The 18,206-nt window shown below is 38.7% G+C and overlaps 1 protein-coding gene and 1 pseudogene across 4 annotated transcripts in view; one reads left to right on the top strand and one right to left on the bottom strand.

The window, feature by feature from the left end:
- Positions 1-475: 475 nt before the first annotated feature.
- Positions 476-18,206, bottom strand: part of Arhgef6 (Rac/Cdc42 guanine nucleotide exchange factor 6) — a 107,857-nt gene continuing 90,126 nt past the window's right edge. For 2 of the 4 annotated variants that reach the window (XM_026392203.1, XM_026392204.2), the window contains 11 exons: positions 17,872-18,018; positions 15,021-15,107; positions 14,149-14,227; positions 13,001-13,146; positions 11,813-11,938; positions 10,230-10,250; positions 8,625-8,718; positions 7,463-7,540; positions 4,869-4,968; positions 2,749-2,803; positions 476-827 (listed from right to left, as the gene is read on the bottom strand). In XM_026392203.1, the coding sequence (XP_026247988.1) occupies positions 687-827; positions 2,749-2,803; positions 4,869-4,968; positions 7,463-7,540; positions 8,625-8,718; positions 10,230-10,250; positions 11,813-11,938; positions 13,001-13,146; positions 14,149-14,227; positions 15,021-15,107; positions 17,872-18,018 (1,074 nt within the window). In that variant the 3' untranslated portion in view covers positions 476-686. The remainder of the gene's footprint in view (positions 828-2,748; positions 2,804-4,868; positions 4,969-7,462; positions 7,541-8,624; positions 8,719-10,229; positions 10,251-11,812; positions 11,939-13,000; positions 13,147-14,148; positions 14,228-15,020; positions 15,108-17,871; positions 18,019-18,206) is intronic. The other 2 variants (XM_077793565.1, XM_077793566.1) reach the window with 2 other exon arrangements.
- Positions 1,276-1,610, top strand: LOC113185193 (protein BEX3-like; annotated as a pseudogene).

The raw sequence follows: 18,206 nt of genomic DNA, 5'->3' as shown, positions 1-18,206 counted from the left end.
GTGTTGGCATGAATGACCAGAGCTTCTGCTCCACCTAGTTAAAATGTACACCAGCACAAAAAAATATCAGGGTACTATAGTTTTCTTGGTCTTGTAGACAACATAGGGCAATAGTTTTAAATGGTGTGATTGAAGGGTGGCATGTGACAGTCTAGGAATAGTCGGGTAGATCCCTACTCTACTCATAGCTCAAGAAGATTGCCTTCAGTAAATCAGGTACTGAGGAGCAGCTGAGCACAGGAAGTGAAGAGGGAAACCTGGGTTCATAATTATTACTCCATGGCTAGCTACTTTATGAAAACAGTCAACCCAACAAGCATGACCAGAGGGCAATGGCTATTGCAGAGGCACTGCGAAATGAAGGCCATCTGAAGAACACTGAAGCCATTTGCCTACATTAGCTTTTCTCTTCTTATTGAAAGAAGAAGATGCTGGGGCCACTTCTACCACCACCTTTTGCTTTTTCCCATTGAAAAGAAAAACCAATCAACCAATAATCAATCAACAGCAAACACCCAAACACACAGACTCACACACACATATACCTGAGCACACTCACACATATACACACAGAGAGAGACTCAAACACAAAACAGAAGCCATAGAAGTGAGCAAAATGAGTCAAATCATTCAGCCAGACATTTGAAGATGCACCAAAAGCACAATGCCCAGCCGCACAGTGATGGTTATGGAAGAATCGGGGTCTTGCTACTGGATTCAGCTCGAATGCACTCATCTGTTTGCTTCAAGAGCCTCCGGACCAGTTTTTCTAGATCCCTTCTTGACTTCAATTCTTCTTCCAGGCACTGCTTCATTCTTTTATTCTCCTACAATGGAAAAAGACCTGTCAATTACTGAACAGAGCAAGCCTTTCCCAGGCTCTTCCTGCTAATCTTCTTGGCACCCTTTACCTGTGATTACACTTTTTCTTTCTCAAACTCTGTTCCTGCAGCTTTTAAGACAAAGCAATTTCCTCACCTGCCTCTGCCCAACCCTTTCCATTCCTCTTTACTGAAATATAAGCATTCTTTTAATTTAACACTCCTGTCACTTAGTGTCTTCTCTTTCAACCCAAGTGTCTACTAAGGGACACCTCCCAAATAACTCTGGTAGTGGTCACTCATGTCTAGCTACCAGCTCCCTGCTGCCCTGCACATGGTGGGCTGGCATCGGGCCCAGGGAAAGCAGAGCAGGTCTGCGGGGCCCAGTGTTGCAGCAGTGCACCTGGCTGTGAGAATTCAGAGGAGGGAGAGAAGGCAAGGATAGGCCCAGGAAAACAAAGAAATGGAGCAGCCTGTGCAGAATGGAGACGAAGACCGCCCTTTGGGAGGAGGTAAAGGCTACCAGCCTGCAGGAAATAACAGATGGGGACAGGCCTGTCAACTTGCCCCTAATTTTCGATGGGCCATACCCAATAGGCAGATCAATGATGGGATGGGAGGAGATGGAGATGATATGGAAATGTTCATGGAGGAGATGAAATAAACCAGGAGAAAACTTAGGAACTGCAGTTGAGAAATTGTCTTGGTATTCTCAAGGGGGAGCTCTCTAATCACCATGACCATCATAATGAATTTTGCTTATGCCTTGACTTCTGCAATTTTCCATGAGATTAATACTGTGATTCCCCCTGTTTTCCTTTTCCTTGCATTTTCCCTATATGCCTTTACTGATCTTTTTGCTGTGAACCTTGTTATTTCCATGTGTCAAGTGGGTCTTACGTTGCCAGCTTCTGATGAAGATTGTCTTTGCACCCAGCCTAAGTTTCTGCCAGCAGTAAAGTTTTACCCATTTGCATGGAAAAATTTAAATTTAATAAAGCAGTTAAAAAGTAAAATAATAATAATAACAACAACAACAACTCTGGTAGTGACCCCATCTCCTGAGCACAATGTCCACAACCCCAAATGCCAGCTTGGTATTTCTACCTAAGAGGTTCCAATCACATCAAACTCCCTAGGGATCCACAAACCATGATTGATGGTTCACTTTACATTATATGCTGTTGTGATTTGGATAAGAGTTGTCCCCTGAAAGTACCTGGATTAATGCAGTCATGTTCAGAGATGAAATAGATTAGGAGATCTGAAACCTAACTCGTGGATTAATCCATCCATTTTATAGATTAATAATTTGAATGGAATAAGTAGGTAGTAACTGTAGGCAGGTAGCATAAAGCTAGAGGAGACAGGTCACTGGGGATATGTCTTTGGGGTTTATATTTTGGATCCTCAGTCTCTTTCTCTCTGCCTCTCGGCTGCTATGAGCTGAACAGCTTTCCTCCAGTAGGCTCTTCCACTATGTTATTCAGCTTCACTCAGGCCCAAAGCAGTGGAGTTAGTAGACCATAGACTGAGACCTCTAAAACCATGAGCCCCAAATAAACCTCCCCTAAGTTGTTCTTGTCAGGTATTTTGGTCACAGCAATGAAAAGCTGACTAACACACACACACACAATTGATTGATATGCCTTTCCTGAAGCTCTGTTTACAGATGTCAAAACAAAATAATCATAACTAAGATTGGAACCCTATTTCAAACTGATAAGTAGGAATATAAGTAAGCCTCAGAAATCTAAACTCCAGGCCACATGGCAAAATCAATAAAACCCACCTTGATGACACAAGGAAAATAAAAATTCCCCCTTATCACCTTGCTCCTGGGCCTTTCCTGACAGCATCTCCCAGTGGGCAGCAAGGAAGATGGAGAGGTTCTGTTATCAGAGAAAATGACTTTTAATTTTATTACCTGCTTCAGTTCTTTGACTTCATCCTTCAAGGCATAAACAGTATCAACGAGGCTTCTAGAACATAAAGAGAAAATTCACAGATGAACGACTGGCACCAACATACAATTAAGTAATACTTAACTCCATAAACATATGGATCCTGGGAAGCAGTATATCTCTAGCCAGTGGGGAATGGGACTGCACTGACTAGTCCTTGCTTTCTTTTCATGGAAGAACAACTGCTGCATTCCAGAGTCGTGTATTGCACCTTCTCTGTAATTCCCTCCTCCTTGGCTACTCCCAGCTTGTATAACCAGAAAACAAGAGACTTTGACTATCATAAAGTTTTTCCCACCTTGAAATATAATTAACAAATAAAAAATAGTATATATTTAAGGTATACAAATAAAAATTGTATATATTTAAGGTATACAAATAAAAATTGTATATATTTAATGTGTCTGGTGAGAACACTTATAATCTACTCTCTTAGAACACTCCAAATATATAGTACTGTATTGTTAATTTAGATCCCATGCTGTACATGAAGTCTACCAAAAAGTATTGATCCTGCCTAACCAAAACTTCATACCCTTTGACCAACAAGTTCCCATTTCCTCTACACCATGACAGCTTCCAGCAACCATTTCTCTGCTTCTATGAGTTTAACTTTTTAGATTCCCATCATAAGGTTTGGATTTCTGTGGCTTTAAGGCAGGAATGAATATCACTTAATGTATAATGAGAAGTGTCAGAAGGCCCTGTCCATACTACAGTAGCTCTGCTAAACCATTGCCTTTTTCACTTACCTGACCATAACTGACCTCACATGACACAAAATCAGGGCATTATTTCTGGACTATTTCATATGTTACAAAAAATGAGGAAGTACCCTGGATAAGCTGTGAAGCAGTCTTTCCTCTCAGGCTCTATTCCTGAACAAGGAGTTTAGAGATCTACATTCCAGTTCAGATCCTGCCACTTACTAGTCTTTTAACTTTGGATAATCAGCTTCCTTCTCATCTTCTCTTGGTCTTAGTTTCTTTGCATATAAAATGGGAATAAAAACCACATTCCCTGAAACTCTAGGAAAATTGTGAAGACTAATATAGAATAATAAAATTTATTATTATTATATTTATGTACTGAATACAAGCTTTTATACTTAACTATAATTGTTCATACAACAACTTTAAAAGCATTGCTATCATTCATATTGTTCATATGAGGCAACAAGTCCAGAGAGGTGAAGGAAGTAGCACCAGGTCATACAACTAATGAGTAGCAGAATCAAGAGTTGAACCAGGCCTGGGCATGCATGCGTGTTCTCGCTCTCTCTTTCTCGCTCGCTCTCTCTCTCTCTCTCTCTCTCTCTCTCTCTCTCATTTAATTGTAGATGGACATAATATCTTTATTTTATTTATTTATTTTGATGTGGTGCTGGGGATGGAACCCAGTGCCTCACACATGCAAGGTGAGCACTCCACCACTGAGCCACAACCCCAGCCCAAGTGCTTTACCATTTCTGCCATATCACTTTATACACCAGATATAAGAATACGTAATGATGTGAAGCACTTTGAAATGTGCTATCTTGTGCAAATTCAGGTCTGACTTCAGAAATGACTCAAGATTAAACAAATTAATTTTAACTACTTTGTATTTATTTTATGAGCCATAAGGTATCTATCCTCCAAGTCATACTTACTTCTGTGAAAGGTAGATCAGAGACTTAATTTCCCTGAATCTCAGCTTCCTCATCTGTAAAAGTGGTGAGAATCATGTTCGTCTCACTGTATTACTGTAGGACTTTGAGGTCAACCATGTGAAAGACTAGCCCTGACTCAAAAAATGTGAGAGGCACCCCTGTAGGCAGGGAAATCACAGCTATGGCATTCCTAAATACCTTCCAGAGCACTGAACTCTTGGGTGCTCTGAAGCACATTACTTTCTGGGGGAGCTGGCTGCAAATGGAATTGTTCTGGAGGATTTTGGTCCTTCCACCATTCCTTTCCCCTTTTTCCTTCCCTTTGTAAGGGAGATATCCCTCCCAAGGCCCCCAACTGCATGCTCAGCAGAGGACTAGACTTTCTTTCCAGCCCCTGGACAAAACAGGAAAGATGTCACCTGCTCTACTCACTTTTCTTCAATTATGGTCTGGCCATTGCTTCTGGTTTCTTCAATGATGAGTTTCTCTTCCTCGGGGAGTAAGACTTGTGGAACAGAATCTTTGCGAGCACCTATAAATGAGGGTTGCAAGAGGGATAAGTGACTAGGAAAGATTACTTGTAAGAATTAGTTCTTTTCCACTATCATTACGGTTGGGTCTTTGTTCATAACATCCTGCTACCTTGTACTCAGAGATGAATATTTACTGATTATTTTTCCCTGGCACAAGAAATTCTAAATGCTAAAATATATTACTTAATTTGGAGGGGGCATTTTGCATTCAGAAAAATAAAATGAAATGATCACTGTAATAGCTGTTCTCAATCAAGACTCACAGAATTTCCTGTTTTGCCCACTACAGCAAAGAGCTAACTAGCAATTGCTCCATGCCTGCAGTTCTCTAGGACATTCACACTACATCCTATGCTATGCTATTCTATAATTTTAGTAAAGTTCAGGTTAAAAGTAGCACTGCATTAGACACAATGCTCTTAAAGGGTTCCAGAAGCAGCATTCCTGCTCATTTCTTTTCTTTGTGGTCCTAAAGGGGAACGGTGGGTCACTTAAACTGTTTTGGGGGAGGTACAGGGAGTTGAACTTAGGGGAACTTAACCACTAAGCCGCATCCCCAGCCCCTTTTTGTATTTTATTAGAAACAGGGTCTCACTGAGTTGCTTAGCGCCTCACTGTTTCTGAGGCTGGCTTTGAATTTGCAGTCCTCCTGCCTTAGCCTCCAGAGCCACTGGGATTACAGGCATGTGCCACCATGCCCAGCCACTTAAGACTATTTTGATCCTGGGTAGAATGAGATCATCATGCCAGCAGAAAAGCTTCAAGTGTCCACACTTCTCTCTGCTCAGACTGTCTCCAGGCAATGGCACAGTAAAGGTGACAAAACAGACATGGAGGCCTGACCAAACAGCTCTCCTGAATCTTCAACTTCCTCCTCATTCTGGATCCTTCCTCTATGAGCTCAATTGCTTAATCCTTGGTCTCTCTGAGATGCTGGCCAAGTTCCTTCAGAGTTGTGTAAACTCACTGCCTTCACTTGATCATGCCCTGCTTTCATGAGGTGAGATGTGTCTCTACATTCTCCAGGGAATAGCACTTTGTAGATACATAATAAGTGTACAGAAGACTGGCTGACTGATAAATAAATGCAGCAAAAACAAAGAGCAGTCAGTTCCCGGGAAACAGGACATCTGACTGGGCTTGGCATCTGTCAAACATGCAAAAGAGAGGCTAAGGAGAAGGGGCATAAACGTGGCTATATTCAGGCTAGGACACCTGCTTACACCTTCGCCTGTGAGTAGATGGGTGAACACTATGGAAGTGAAAAGAAGTGGTGGGGGACAGAGATGAGGTCCGATTCTATAGGAATATGCTCCTTCTGGTGTCTGCTTGTCTCCCTTGTACTCCTAACTTTCACAATAAAAACTGCTCTCACTTTTTTCTTCTGCATCCTCCAAACTTGTTTTCAAAACTGGGCATGCCTGAAGTCACAGCCAGGTTTTGTCTGTGAAGCAGAAAGTGTCCCTTCATGGTCAAATGGTTGACTTCCATGTGGAATTCTTTCCTCTTGACAGACTCAGATACTTTGAAAGAATATGTGAAAGCAGTCTGCCTAAAAAATCCCCTCCCACACCAAGTGATTGATAAGTGGCTGTTCAAATGGAGCATTGTGGGGCATTTGTTTCTTATGCAAATGTGAAAACCTCACAGTATCTTGAATGTCTATGATAATGGCAGACAAAAGACATTATCCATGTGACCTGGCTTTTATAAAGCACAAAGATGCATCAGAAAACATAATCCAGCTTTCATTTTGTAGCCTGCAAGTTGTGTAGGGAAATAACCTCACCTCAGAGCTCCCTGATCAATCTCATACATTTTGAACAGCCCTGCTACACTGCTACATATCCAGATTTTCAGAGAAACTTTGAAACTTGATTCTGGTGAAGCATTGTTTGTTTAAAATGCAGCTGATCAAAGATAGTATTTTGACTTCCTTTCCAAATCTGCCTCTAACATGAGATTAGCATCAGTTCACAGACACAGGAACTCTCTGGGCTCTTTAATTCCTAACTAGTGCTGGTGCAGGTATCTGTGTACTTCAAAGGAGAATGAATGGCTTTTTCAAATTGTTTTCATTTCGATCACCTCCAACTTTTTCCCTCTTGCATCTCTTTCTCTCTGGGTGAAAAGCAACAGTGGTAAACAAACCGCTCAGTAGCTAAAACCGCCTTATCTGAAAGATGCAGTCCTGCACCGCTCCTCTGCACTCAGTCACCTGCTTTCCACACCCTGCAACCCCATATGCATTGGCCCTCCCTCCCCCCCTCTATCTCCCCCTCCCTCCCTCCCTCCCTCTCCCCCTCCCTCCCCCCCTCTCTCTCTCTCTTTCTCTCTCACTCTCTTTCTCTCTCTCTCTCTCTCTCTCTCTCTCTCTCTCTCTCTCTCTCTCTCTCTCTCTCTCTCTCTCTCTCCTAAGAGGCAGTGAGCAGTAAAGGAAGAAACACCAGTCATTAGAGAAAGTAGTTTGAAAGAATCTAGTTGAGGCATTACCTTGTTGAAAATTGGCGCTGGTGCAGTAGGCTTCGATCACCTTAAGAATCTGCGCATCTTCTTCCAGAGCAGCTGTACCTGTCAAATTGAATTAAAAAGGATTTCATAGATCAATGCCTCTGAACCCTCGAAATGATACAGCATACTTCACCACCAAGGACCTCTCTGATGAGTAATGTTTCTAAAAGGCAGCAGAAACAACTATTAGATCCTCATGCTAGAGAAGAGTGATAGCAACCCCACAGAGCTCTGCACTGAGAGAGGCCTGCTCCTGCAGCCCAGAACTCTAAATTGGAGAGTCCTGTTTGCCATTTCTTGGAGGCCAAAATCACAGTGTGGACTTGATACTGGCTTCAGCTCTCATCCAATATACCACAACCTTCCTCTCCTTCAAATTTCAAGGCTCGACTTCTCTAGAAAACTTTCCACATTAACCCCCATCCATCTTTCCAACCACCTGGCATATTCATTGACTCTCCCTCTTCTCACCCATCTCCCCAACTCATTCTTGAAATGACTGGAAGGCACCCTGTTAATAAGTTGATGAAAATACTCAAGGTGTTGTGGGGGATGAGGCATGCAGAAGTTAGAATCCAGCAAGAATTCATCCAAACTATAATTTTTACTAATGCACATAGTACTACCACCTGTTTCAGACTTGCTTTTTTTACATGAGTCTCAAAGTACCTTGTCCACAGTATTATAGCCAAATAGGTATGTATGATTGGCTAACTGGCTTTGCAGCTTGCCTCTAAATAAAGCCCTGTTTCTAGATGTCAGCAGGCCAATTCCTTGACGGAAAACATCACTGAGCTTTAGACTTCCTGAAAGGCTTCAGTATTCAGATCTATTTAGTCTACACTGTACAGGAAAACATTTCAGCCATCAGAAACTAAGAGGAAGAAATATGTATCCTTAGCAAATGAGTCCCATTAGCAGTTCTAAACCAGGTGGGGCAAAATGTTCGGTGTCATAAAAATAAGTAGATGATGTCTGCCTAAGATGACAAGAAGTACTTATTTAAAAGTCTTAGAGATGACCAAACCTATCCATGCATTTATGTAACTGATGATGCCAAGAACAAACTGCTCTGATCATGTGCTTTGAAAAAATTCTCGTTAGTTCATCCATAAATAACTTTCAGAAAATACAAAACACATACTTTTTCTAATTACATATTCCTCCTCTGATGGTTTTCTCTCAGTCTTTCTTTTATGAAGAAACTTCTTCATTGTTTTGGGGCTTTTACTGGACTCCTGTAAGGATAAAGTTCTCTTAATGAATTAAAATTCTCTCCCAAATTCAAATTAAAATAGAGCAAATTAAACACAATAGAATACCTTTCTCTTATTTTGATAGTTAGGAGTGCATCAGAATTTAATACTTTACATAATAAAAATGACTCAAATAAACTCTACAAGGTTAGATAAAATACAGACGATGATATTATCCTCTCAAGTGCCATAACAATGAGAATAAGAATGGAGACAGTCTACTAAAGATGAGGCCAAATGCCTTTAGGGTACCATCTGCAGAGAAAGTAATGGGTACCAACCCTAGAAAAAAATAATAATATTTTTAAATTGGTTTATGTTCTCCACTGATACCATTTGAAGGGAATTAAATAATAACTGTGGCTAATAATATAGCATTTATCACTTTTCAAGAGCTTCAAAACTACTTTTAAGAGTATTTTTAGCAACAGCACCACAAAAAATATAATGTTCATTTGTCAGATGGGAAAGATTAAGACAGAGAGATTAAGTAATTTTTCCAAACTCAGAGAGAAGAGCCAAGTGAAGGATTTTCCAATAAATGATTGGGTTAAGAGTAATATACCGACAGACAAGCTGACCTATATATGTATAAAGCCATACTTTGAATTAGTAGACAGTGGAGAAGAGAATGACTAAATTTGCTTTTGCTTTAAGAATGATGAGAAAATTGAAAAAGAGTGCTCATTGTCAATATCCAAGCAAATGGATTAAATCTTACATTAGGGAAAAACTGATTACCTTATCCTAATCTTCCATGCAATGCACATATGTGATGCATAGATGATCATTAGTATTTTAAAATATATTAAACAATGCCAAATGTTTTCTCTGATATGAGGATGATCCATAAAGGGGATGGGAGGTGGAGCATGGGAGGAATGGAGGAACTCTATATAGGGCAGAGGGAAGAGAGGAGAAGGAGGGGGGTATGGGGACAGGAAAGATGGTGGAATGAGATGGACATCATTACCCTAAGTACATGTATGAAGACCTGAATTAAGTACATGTATGAAGACCTGAATGGTGTGACTCTACTTTGTATACAACTAGAGACATGAAAAATTATGCTCTATATGTGTACTATGAATTGAAATGTATTATGCTGTCATATATAACAAATTAGAAAAAAGAAAGAAAATATATTAAACAAAGAATTTCATTCCTTTTGCTTAGCCACAGTGATCCACTTAGGCTTAAAAACAGACAGACATGAAAAACTCACATGTGACAAAAATAAGAGGAAAAAACAGTATTTAAAAAAAAACAGGAAATGGACCTTTTTAAAGCATTACATAGAAGATGACACTTTTTTTATGTATCTCTCACAAGCCTGCTTTTTGAAGAAAGTACTTACATGTCAGAATCGCATCTTCATATTTGAGCCACCAATTATAACAAGGGACAAAACAAGCATAAAGCAAAGCTTCATTCATCAAAGGTTACAGCACAACATATGTCACTGTAAGCCAAAGATATTGTTCTACCCTTACCTTTAAGATATAAGACATCCTCTAAAATGAATATGTAAAGAAAGAGAAGATGAGCGTGAGAGGTCGATGGTTATAATGACCAAATCCATTTATCAATAATTCTAAAACAACATTTGAAATGTTAGTGTTATCATAAATTACACAGAAAGAATATCATCACATTTCCCACATTAGTTTCAGGTGCAATTTCATCATGCAGAAGTCCAAAGAATACAGTACTGTGAAGAATAACGAAAACTGAAAATAACTGAAATACACACTGCATAGTAAGAATATATTAATAAATCTCTTTCTCCAGCAGAAACAAAGTGATCATGCCTTAGTTTTAATAGATTAGTTATGTGAAGGATTAAGTCAACTGTATACTTCAAAGCTCACCCCTGCTCTGAATTTAATAACTGACAACTATAAATTACCCAGCATTGAAAAGGGGACCTACATAACTAGGAAGTGGCACTCCTGCTTTAGGTAATCAATGAAGAAAAGTAGATGATTGCATGAATTTCAGGTTAATTTCCAAGGCAAATCTATGGGACAGTTTTCTGGCCAAATTCTGAATAGAGGTGAACAATTCAGATTCAACTCAAGCATTTTCTCTCCTATTGTGTTGGGTCAAAAGTATCCAAAAAAAATCTCCTCCAATGTTCATACATCATTCTATTTTTACTGCACTAAGAGTTGGAGGCAACAATTAATCAAAGCAGAAGCATGGTGGTTAAAATCAAAACATACTCAAAATTGAGCTAAGTCTGCATCATCCACTGAAACACAAATTTGATATGCTGCCTTTGCAGTATAATTCTAAAGCTTATATCATAATTGTCACAAACTTATTCTTCCCTCAATGAGACCTATTTAAAAACAGATATTAATAAACAAGCACTTATTCTGAAAGCTAAAACTATAAGAAATTGGTTAGAGGGAGAAAAAATCCCACTATATGGAAAAACTAACACTCCACACAGTTATAGAAGCTAGTGACTGACCTAACTGCAACTATGAGAGAAAAAAAAACACCACCACCTTGAAATCCCACCTACTCAGATATCCAATGTCCCTTAAGGTTGTTGACAAGAAACCTCTCTTTAAAAAGACATTTCTTCCATTGAATTCTTTTCCCATTCCCACTGCAATAAATATTATTTTCATAGTTTGAACTCATGGCCTGCTCCTATAACACTTTCCTGATTTGGCTTAATAGGTCAAAATGCTCCAAAATACAGAATTGGGTCTGTTTTGTTGAAAATTCAACTCCAAATAAAGTGGCTCTCATTCGAGATGTGTGTGCATGGTTAACTAAGAATTCTCACAATCACATAAAGGTAAACCAGAGGCACTTCAGGAGGAGGTTGGAAAAATTCAGGTAGTGCACATTAACCATGTAGGTATCTGATAAACTTCTGTAGATGGACAAAAGGGAAATAGAAAATTAAGAAACAAAAAAAATCACTGAGCCTGGTAATTCAAGATTAACTGACATATATCACCTATCGTACATTCTAGCACATTCTCACAGAACTGTTTGGAATAAGCTACAAGATTAGCTTGTCAGAAGCATTTTATACCATATGTAGCAAAATTACCTCTTTATAACCTAGGGCTGCTGATGGTCTAAGTGGAGGTGCAGGTCGTAGACAACTTAAACTCCACGGTTTTATAATTTGAGGAGGCTCCAAGGGTCCTCGGGGCTGTCCAGTAGAGCTAAAAGACTGGGAAAACGTCTTATGAGATGTTGGCAATCTGCCATCTGAACCCGACCTTGGGTCACACAGTAAGACAACCACAATCACTTCATTGGGTCAGCAAAGCCAGCCAGAGAAAGGAAATGATGGGGAAACAAAAGTCTCCAGTTTGAGAACTGGCACTTTCCACTAGAGATTATGGGGTCTCTAAAGAATAGCACAAAATTGACTCAACATCCCATGATCCTGTCCTTTCTCTCTCTCTTCTGCAATTTCGTTAAAGTCAGAAGGTTCTCCCCTCTAGAAAAGAGGAAAGTTGTGTACCAGGCAACATTTGAGTTCAGTGATGTGTTTAGAACTCAAAAAGGTGTTTAAATAGGTTATTTTATCAGAACAACATACAGCACAGACTCAGCAATTGAAATCTAGCTAGTAGTTGGCAAAGTCAAGATTTGAACACAGATCTGAGGCCAAAGCCCATGTTCTACCACCACAATGCACAGTGCTCAAAATAGGAATTTTGGCATCACGGGAGTGTTAACAGACAACACAGCATATCTTCCATTTCACTCAACAAGTACAGTAAAATCTCATCAATTCAATTTTCATGAATTCTAAATGCAAGAACTCAGAGGAAGACAATACTGAAAGTTTATCTTTGAAGAAGGTTATTGAGCAAATGTGATAGCATGAATGAGGTTACATGGAAATGTTTAAGTACTTAGGGAAATAAGCTATTTGTTTTGACTCAGCATATTATTAATATGAAAATAACAGTTGCTAAACAAAGTAAGTTTTGTTGATCATGAAAACATCTTAGCAGGACTTTCGGTTGAAAACACTTGGCTAGTAGTTATTTGGAGAATCTGAATACTGTCAAACAAAACTGCACACCTCTAAATGAAACTTTTTATTAATTTGGATGAGCCTCACAATGAGAAATCAGAATTAGTGAGGTTTAACTGTACTTCGAAATCTATGAATAAAAGACTAACCAAAGACGAAGGTTGTGCTCACTACTTCGTATTAAGTGTTCAGCAGGCAAGATCTGAAGTAAGCATTCCTGGGCAGAAAAAATGGACTACTTACGGAATGAGCACTACATGACGATGATGATGTTTTGGATAATGAACCACCAGAGGCAGGTCCTTTAGTTAGTCTGGACAGCTGCTCCAGCCATTCCTGGAAGTCCTGGCTATTGTTGCAATGGACCACAACTCTCTCTACTATGTTACCTGCATCATCCGATTGTGAACATTTGAAAAGAAAAGGCAAGGAAAACCTTGAGTTTGTCTCATTCATAAATATACCTCATGCAACTAAGACTTGGATGTCTATTTTCTGGGGTCTTCATATTCATGGATAACCTTTTCAAACTTCTATATTAGGAATAGATAAGCTATGATAAGAAAGTAAATAAATATTCATGTCTGTGTTATAAAACTGTACTTGATTTCTTCCACTTACAGAATCTTAGAAGTAGTGTAAAACCTCACTATGAACAAAATAGCAATCCAAAAATTTAAGCAGAATGTGCATCTAGTTCATAGTCTAAAGTGAGGCTCTTGTACTGGATCCCCCAATATTAAAGTCAGAATAAGATTTGGGCAAATACCAAATTATATGCTTTCTATTGGGAAAGAAGAGTACTGGTAAGGCCAAGGGTCATTATCCCAGTCTTAGCTGCTGAACCACATCAGTGCAAAAAGTGCAGTCATTACATGTAAATCACACAGGCCTGGCAAAAGGAATAACAGCCCAAAATGTCAGAGAGCATTATCAAGACCTGGCATTTTGCTCAAATTGTGAAGAAAGTTTCATGGCTTTTTAGCACTTTTTTGAAACACAACCAAATCTTGCTAATTCATAGGGGGATATTAAGATTGCTGGTAAAAGTCTACATCTTTGGATCCTCTGCCACTAGGGAATAGATGACCGAGAGAGAGAAAATTACATTTACGTCAGTCCATTTTGTTATTCTTTAGCTCTCACCAGTAGCTCTTATGCAAGGGAAGATTGAAACTAATGGCAAAGCCAAGGCTTTTAAATGACCAGGTGACTTCTCTGTTCTATCACTGTACCCTAGTTATTCCAAGAAATGGAATATGCTGTGCCATGTCCACATAAAACTTTCTCATGGACTGTATAACAGAAAATAATTGCATTTATTTATTTAAACTCCACTTCATCCCCAAAAAGATTTGAAGTAGCTACATGAAAAAATGAAAATTGCCTACCTGTGATTTCAAATGTGCAGTCATTCCCTTCAATTTCATCTAATCTAGTCACCACCATTCCTGGTATTGGTATTTTTCCCTACCAGAAAAAAAAAGTAGATTCCCATTAATTCTATGATTTTATGTATCTCTCTTAGATTCTTTGATCCTCTCTGAAATCACTGCTGAATTATAGGTAGATATATTTCTCTAGCCTGTTGATAGATAATGTTTCCTCGTTTAAAATTTTAATCAGACAAGGAAGCAAAGGGGAAACAAGGGTTGTGTTTGCCTAATACACCCTAAACAATGAGATCAGGATTTATAAAACGATTTACTTTTTGAACACGTTTTCACATGAAGTAGTAAACAAAGAAAAGGCTCAATTTTATGAAAATTTGCCATGGTCAGGCCAGGATATAACAGGCATTAATAACTTATAACACTCTGTATCTTGGGAGCACACTGAGGGAAGTTTAATTTCCTAAGGAGTTTAATGACTTGCATCTTAGATACCCAAATTGTGTGATGTGACTGTAATAAGACAATCACAGGAGCAGGTGCCAGCTTTGTATTTTCTCACCAGTGATGATATGGACCTATAAAATATTGCTGCTAATTTATCCAACTGTAGACTTAGATTTCTATTTATACATTCAAAACCCAGTTCAGAAGCAGACCAATAGATATTCAGGACAAACTCATTACTAACACAAAGGTCTTTGATCTAATGAACATCTGTTCTGATAAGCTGTTTAATTACAATGAAGGATCAGAACATTCTGCCTGCCTTTGCTGGCTTGAGCTTTTAATGCTATAGTGGAGACATTATGTCTGAATGGAAGCCTATTTCATGTGGGTCCTGCCATTTGTCTTATATGAAATCTACTAACCTGATAGATAAAGCCACTCATCCGAGGACTTGCAGACAACATTAGCAAGACATTTGAAAATAACATAAGGTATCGCTCCTCTTTTTCCTGTGGTGGAATGAAAATATTAAATGGAGAATAGAAATTGGTCATTTTTATTAAGAATTTTAGATTTTAAAAAAACATACTCAACCTCAAAGCACAAAACTAGTTTAATTATACTTTCACATGGACATAAACACACAATTTCTCTCTCCTTCTTAAACATAAAGTTAAATACAAATAACCACACATGTTTCCCAAATACATAAGCCTGAGAGGTCAACAGTTTATGTAGCCAGTGCAATGAGCTAGGCCTGGGCACAAATAAGTCTCTAAGTTCACAAAATAAAAATACAATTTTACTTTGAAAAGTGGCAAAAGAATTGGTTTCTTACTTTTTTTTTTCTTTCTTTCCTTTTTTTTTGTGATACTAGGGATTGAACCCAAGGATTTACACATACTAGGCAGAGACCCTACCACTGAGCTACACCCCCAGCCCATGAAGTGGCTTTTTGAGTTATGCTCTAATGCATGTGAATTTTTTATTCACAAAATTATTTTTAATCATCAAAAATAGGATAATTAATTATATCCATATAAAATACAGAAGTAAACACACTTTTAAAAAATTTTGTGTGGTTTTGTATATGAATAGTGCTGGGGGTCAAACCCAGGGCCTCATGAATACTAAACACACACTCTAACACTGAGCTGCACTCCTCAGCCCAATTTTGTGGGTTTTTTTTAATTTACACATAATAATTGTACATATTTATATGGTACAATGTTATATTTCATGTATACATTGTGTAATGATTAAATCAGTATAATTAGTATATTCACCATCTTAAACTTTTCTCATTTCTTTACAGTGAGCACATTCAAAATCCTCACTCCCAGCTCTTTTGAGATACATATAATGCATTAATGTTAACTATATTTTTATAGCATTAGAAGAATCTTCATATATGAGGGTTCTTGGAATCCCTTAAATAGACATGCAATTGGTAAATGCAAAATTCCCATTTGGCTTTCATGCCCAGCCATCTTAGCCACAATTGTCTGCATGCCTGTCTGTATTCACCTCCTCCTATTTGAGAAGAGTTAACACTCAGAGGCTAACTATTCTAACAAGTGCTCTACATTCTCACCAACCTTTCTCTCATCTAGTTTTCTTCTGCATATATCTCCTCTCCTCCTTCCTCCTGCAGCCTCCCATGCTTTACTAAGCTTTTCCCCTTTTGCCTTTAACATATGTGGATCTGCTGTCCTAAAAGGCTTTGCTCTTCCCATGTGACTCCTTATACATAATATCTCATTTCTTGACATTTTACTGCCAAATTACTTGCTGCCTTCATTTTCTTCCCATTGATCCCTCCCTAACTGCACCCCTACTGCTTTCTCAAAGCCATCAATAACTGCCTTCTAGCAAAATCCAATGGCTTCTTCTTGGTTCTCACATTCCTTGACCTTTGAACCTTCTGGAGCACTTAACTTGCTGACAACTTTCAAGTGCTCCTCCAGGAATTTCCATGATACCACAAACCCCCAATTCTTTTCTACCCTCCTATTTGTCTTTCTTTTTTCTGGCATTTGTTCCTCCTCCTTTCACCCAAGGGATTTATCCCAAAGATGTGAAATGACTAATAGTTAGACTCACTGCATTAACCTTCCCCAGGGTATCTGCATTTTCAATGAGATTGCTTATTAACCCAAAGTAATGAATCTCTGCCAGAGACACATCTGGGAATATAGGAAGATGTTTTAGGAGAGGGAAGACAATTCTAACACCCGATAAATCATAGCAGGTGACATAATCAACCTTTCTCCCTTACCCTACCCCCTTCTTAAAAGAAATAATCTATCTTCAGCCCCTGTGCTTCTCTTTGAATATTTACCTCCTAGGAAGGCACATCTGTCAGGGACATCTAAATCTCTGCCTGTAACTCTGACCTATCACCCACATTTCCATACTATTTCAACAGCTGCCTACAAGACATCTTCACATGGATAGCTATAGTCTCTTGAAAGTTAACAGGTCTAAAATTACATTCATCATCTCCTCTAGCCCATGGGTCACCCATTCCCATTGACTTTCCCATTTAAGAATGTTTCAGAGTTGCCTCTTATGCTCTATTACCTCTACCACCACCTTGGCTGGGGGTACTTCTCACTTCCCATTCAGGTTGCCCTTTTTGTTTCTAGTCCCATCCTCATCTGATATATGTGTTCACCAGATTAAGTGTCAAACAGCCCTTTCATTATGTTTTTCTGCTACTCAGTACTCTTTCATTACTTCCTATTGCCTGCTGCATCAATCTAAACTGCTCTAGCCCAATGTCCAATGTTCTTCAAAACCTGATTCAATTAACCTTTTCTTTCATTCACTATGTCTAAAATGCTTCTTCTGATGCCCGAAGTCTAGTTTTCTTACTGCCCTACAGAAAAAAGTCACATTCCTGTTCTCGCTTGAAATAAAAATGACCTCTACTTTATCCTCCCTTTTTCTTTTTAGCATCTTCCTCCTTGAGTCCTGTCTCTATAAGGTCTTTTTGGTTGCTCCCTTCTCTGAATTTCTATGGACTCTACTGCTGGCTATTTGGTTTGTTTTCTAGTTGCAATTTGCATTTGAATCTATTTTAGTGTGTTATTTGAAAGCAAAGCTTGTTCCTTCTCTCTATTTCCCATAGCACCTAGCAGACTGTTGGGCAAAGAACGGGTGTTCAGTTTCTGATTTGAATGCTCAAGCATTTGTCCTTGATAGAAGGACAAATAAAGGAAGAAAAATATGAAACATAGAAGAAAAATGTTAACATTTAAAGCACTTTACCTCACATGTTCCATACTGCACCATTACTTGTGACATAAAAATCACATTTCCCAAGGTTTTAATATCTTCCCCTTCCCATGCCTGAATAGGTTCTGAAAGTATCTGTAACTCCAGCTGTTTTCTCTTTCTCAGATCTTGGCACTGTCCCTACAGAACCAAAACAGAGCACATTTTTGCAAAACAAGAATTCTTATGAAACAAATCAGTGAAAGTTATCAGACCTAACAGAAGATCAACGTAAGATGCAACATTTGCCTCTCACATTCACGAATCCCATTATTTTTCACCTTGAATTCCATGAACAGACCCATTCCTGACAGACAGAAGATCCACTA

The sequence above is a fragment of the Urocitellus parryii genome, chromosome X, assembly GCF_045843805.1.
Source record: "Urocitellus parryii isolate mUroPar1 chromosome X, mUroPar1.hap1, whole genome shotgun sequence".
NCBI classification, from domain to species: domain Eukaryota; kingdom Metazoa; phylum Chordata; class Mammalia; order Rodentia; family Sciuridae; genus Urocitellus; species Urocitellus parryii.
The sequence above is the reverse complement of the archived record's forward strand: the minus strand, read 5'-3'. Positions and strand labels throughout refer to the sequence as shown.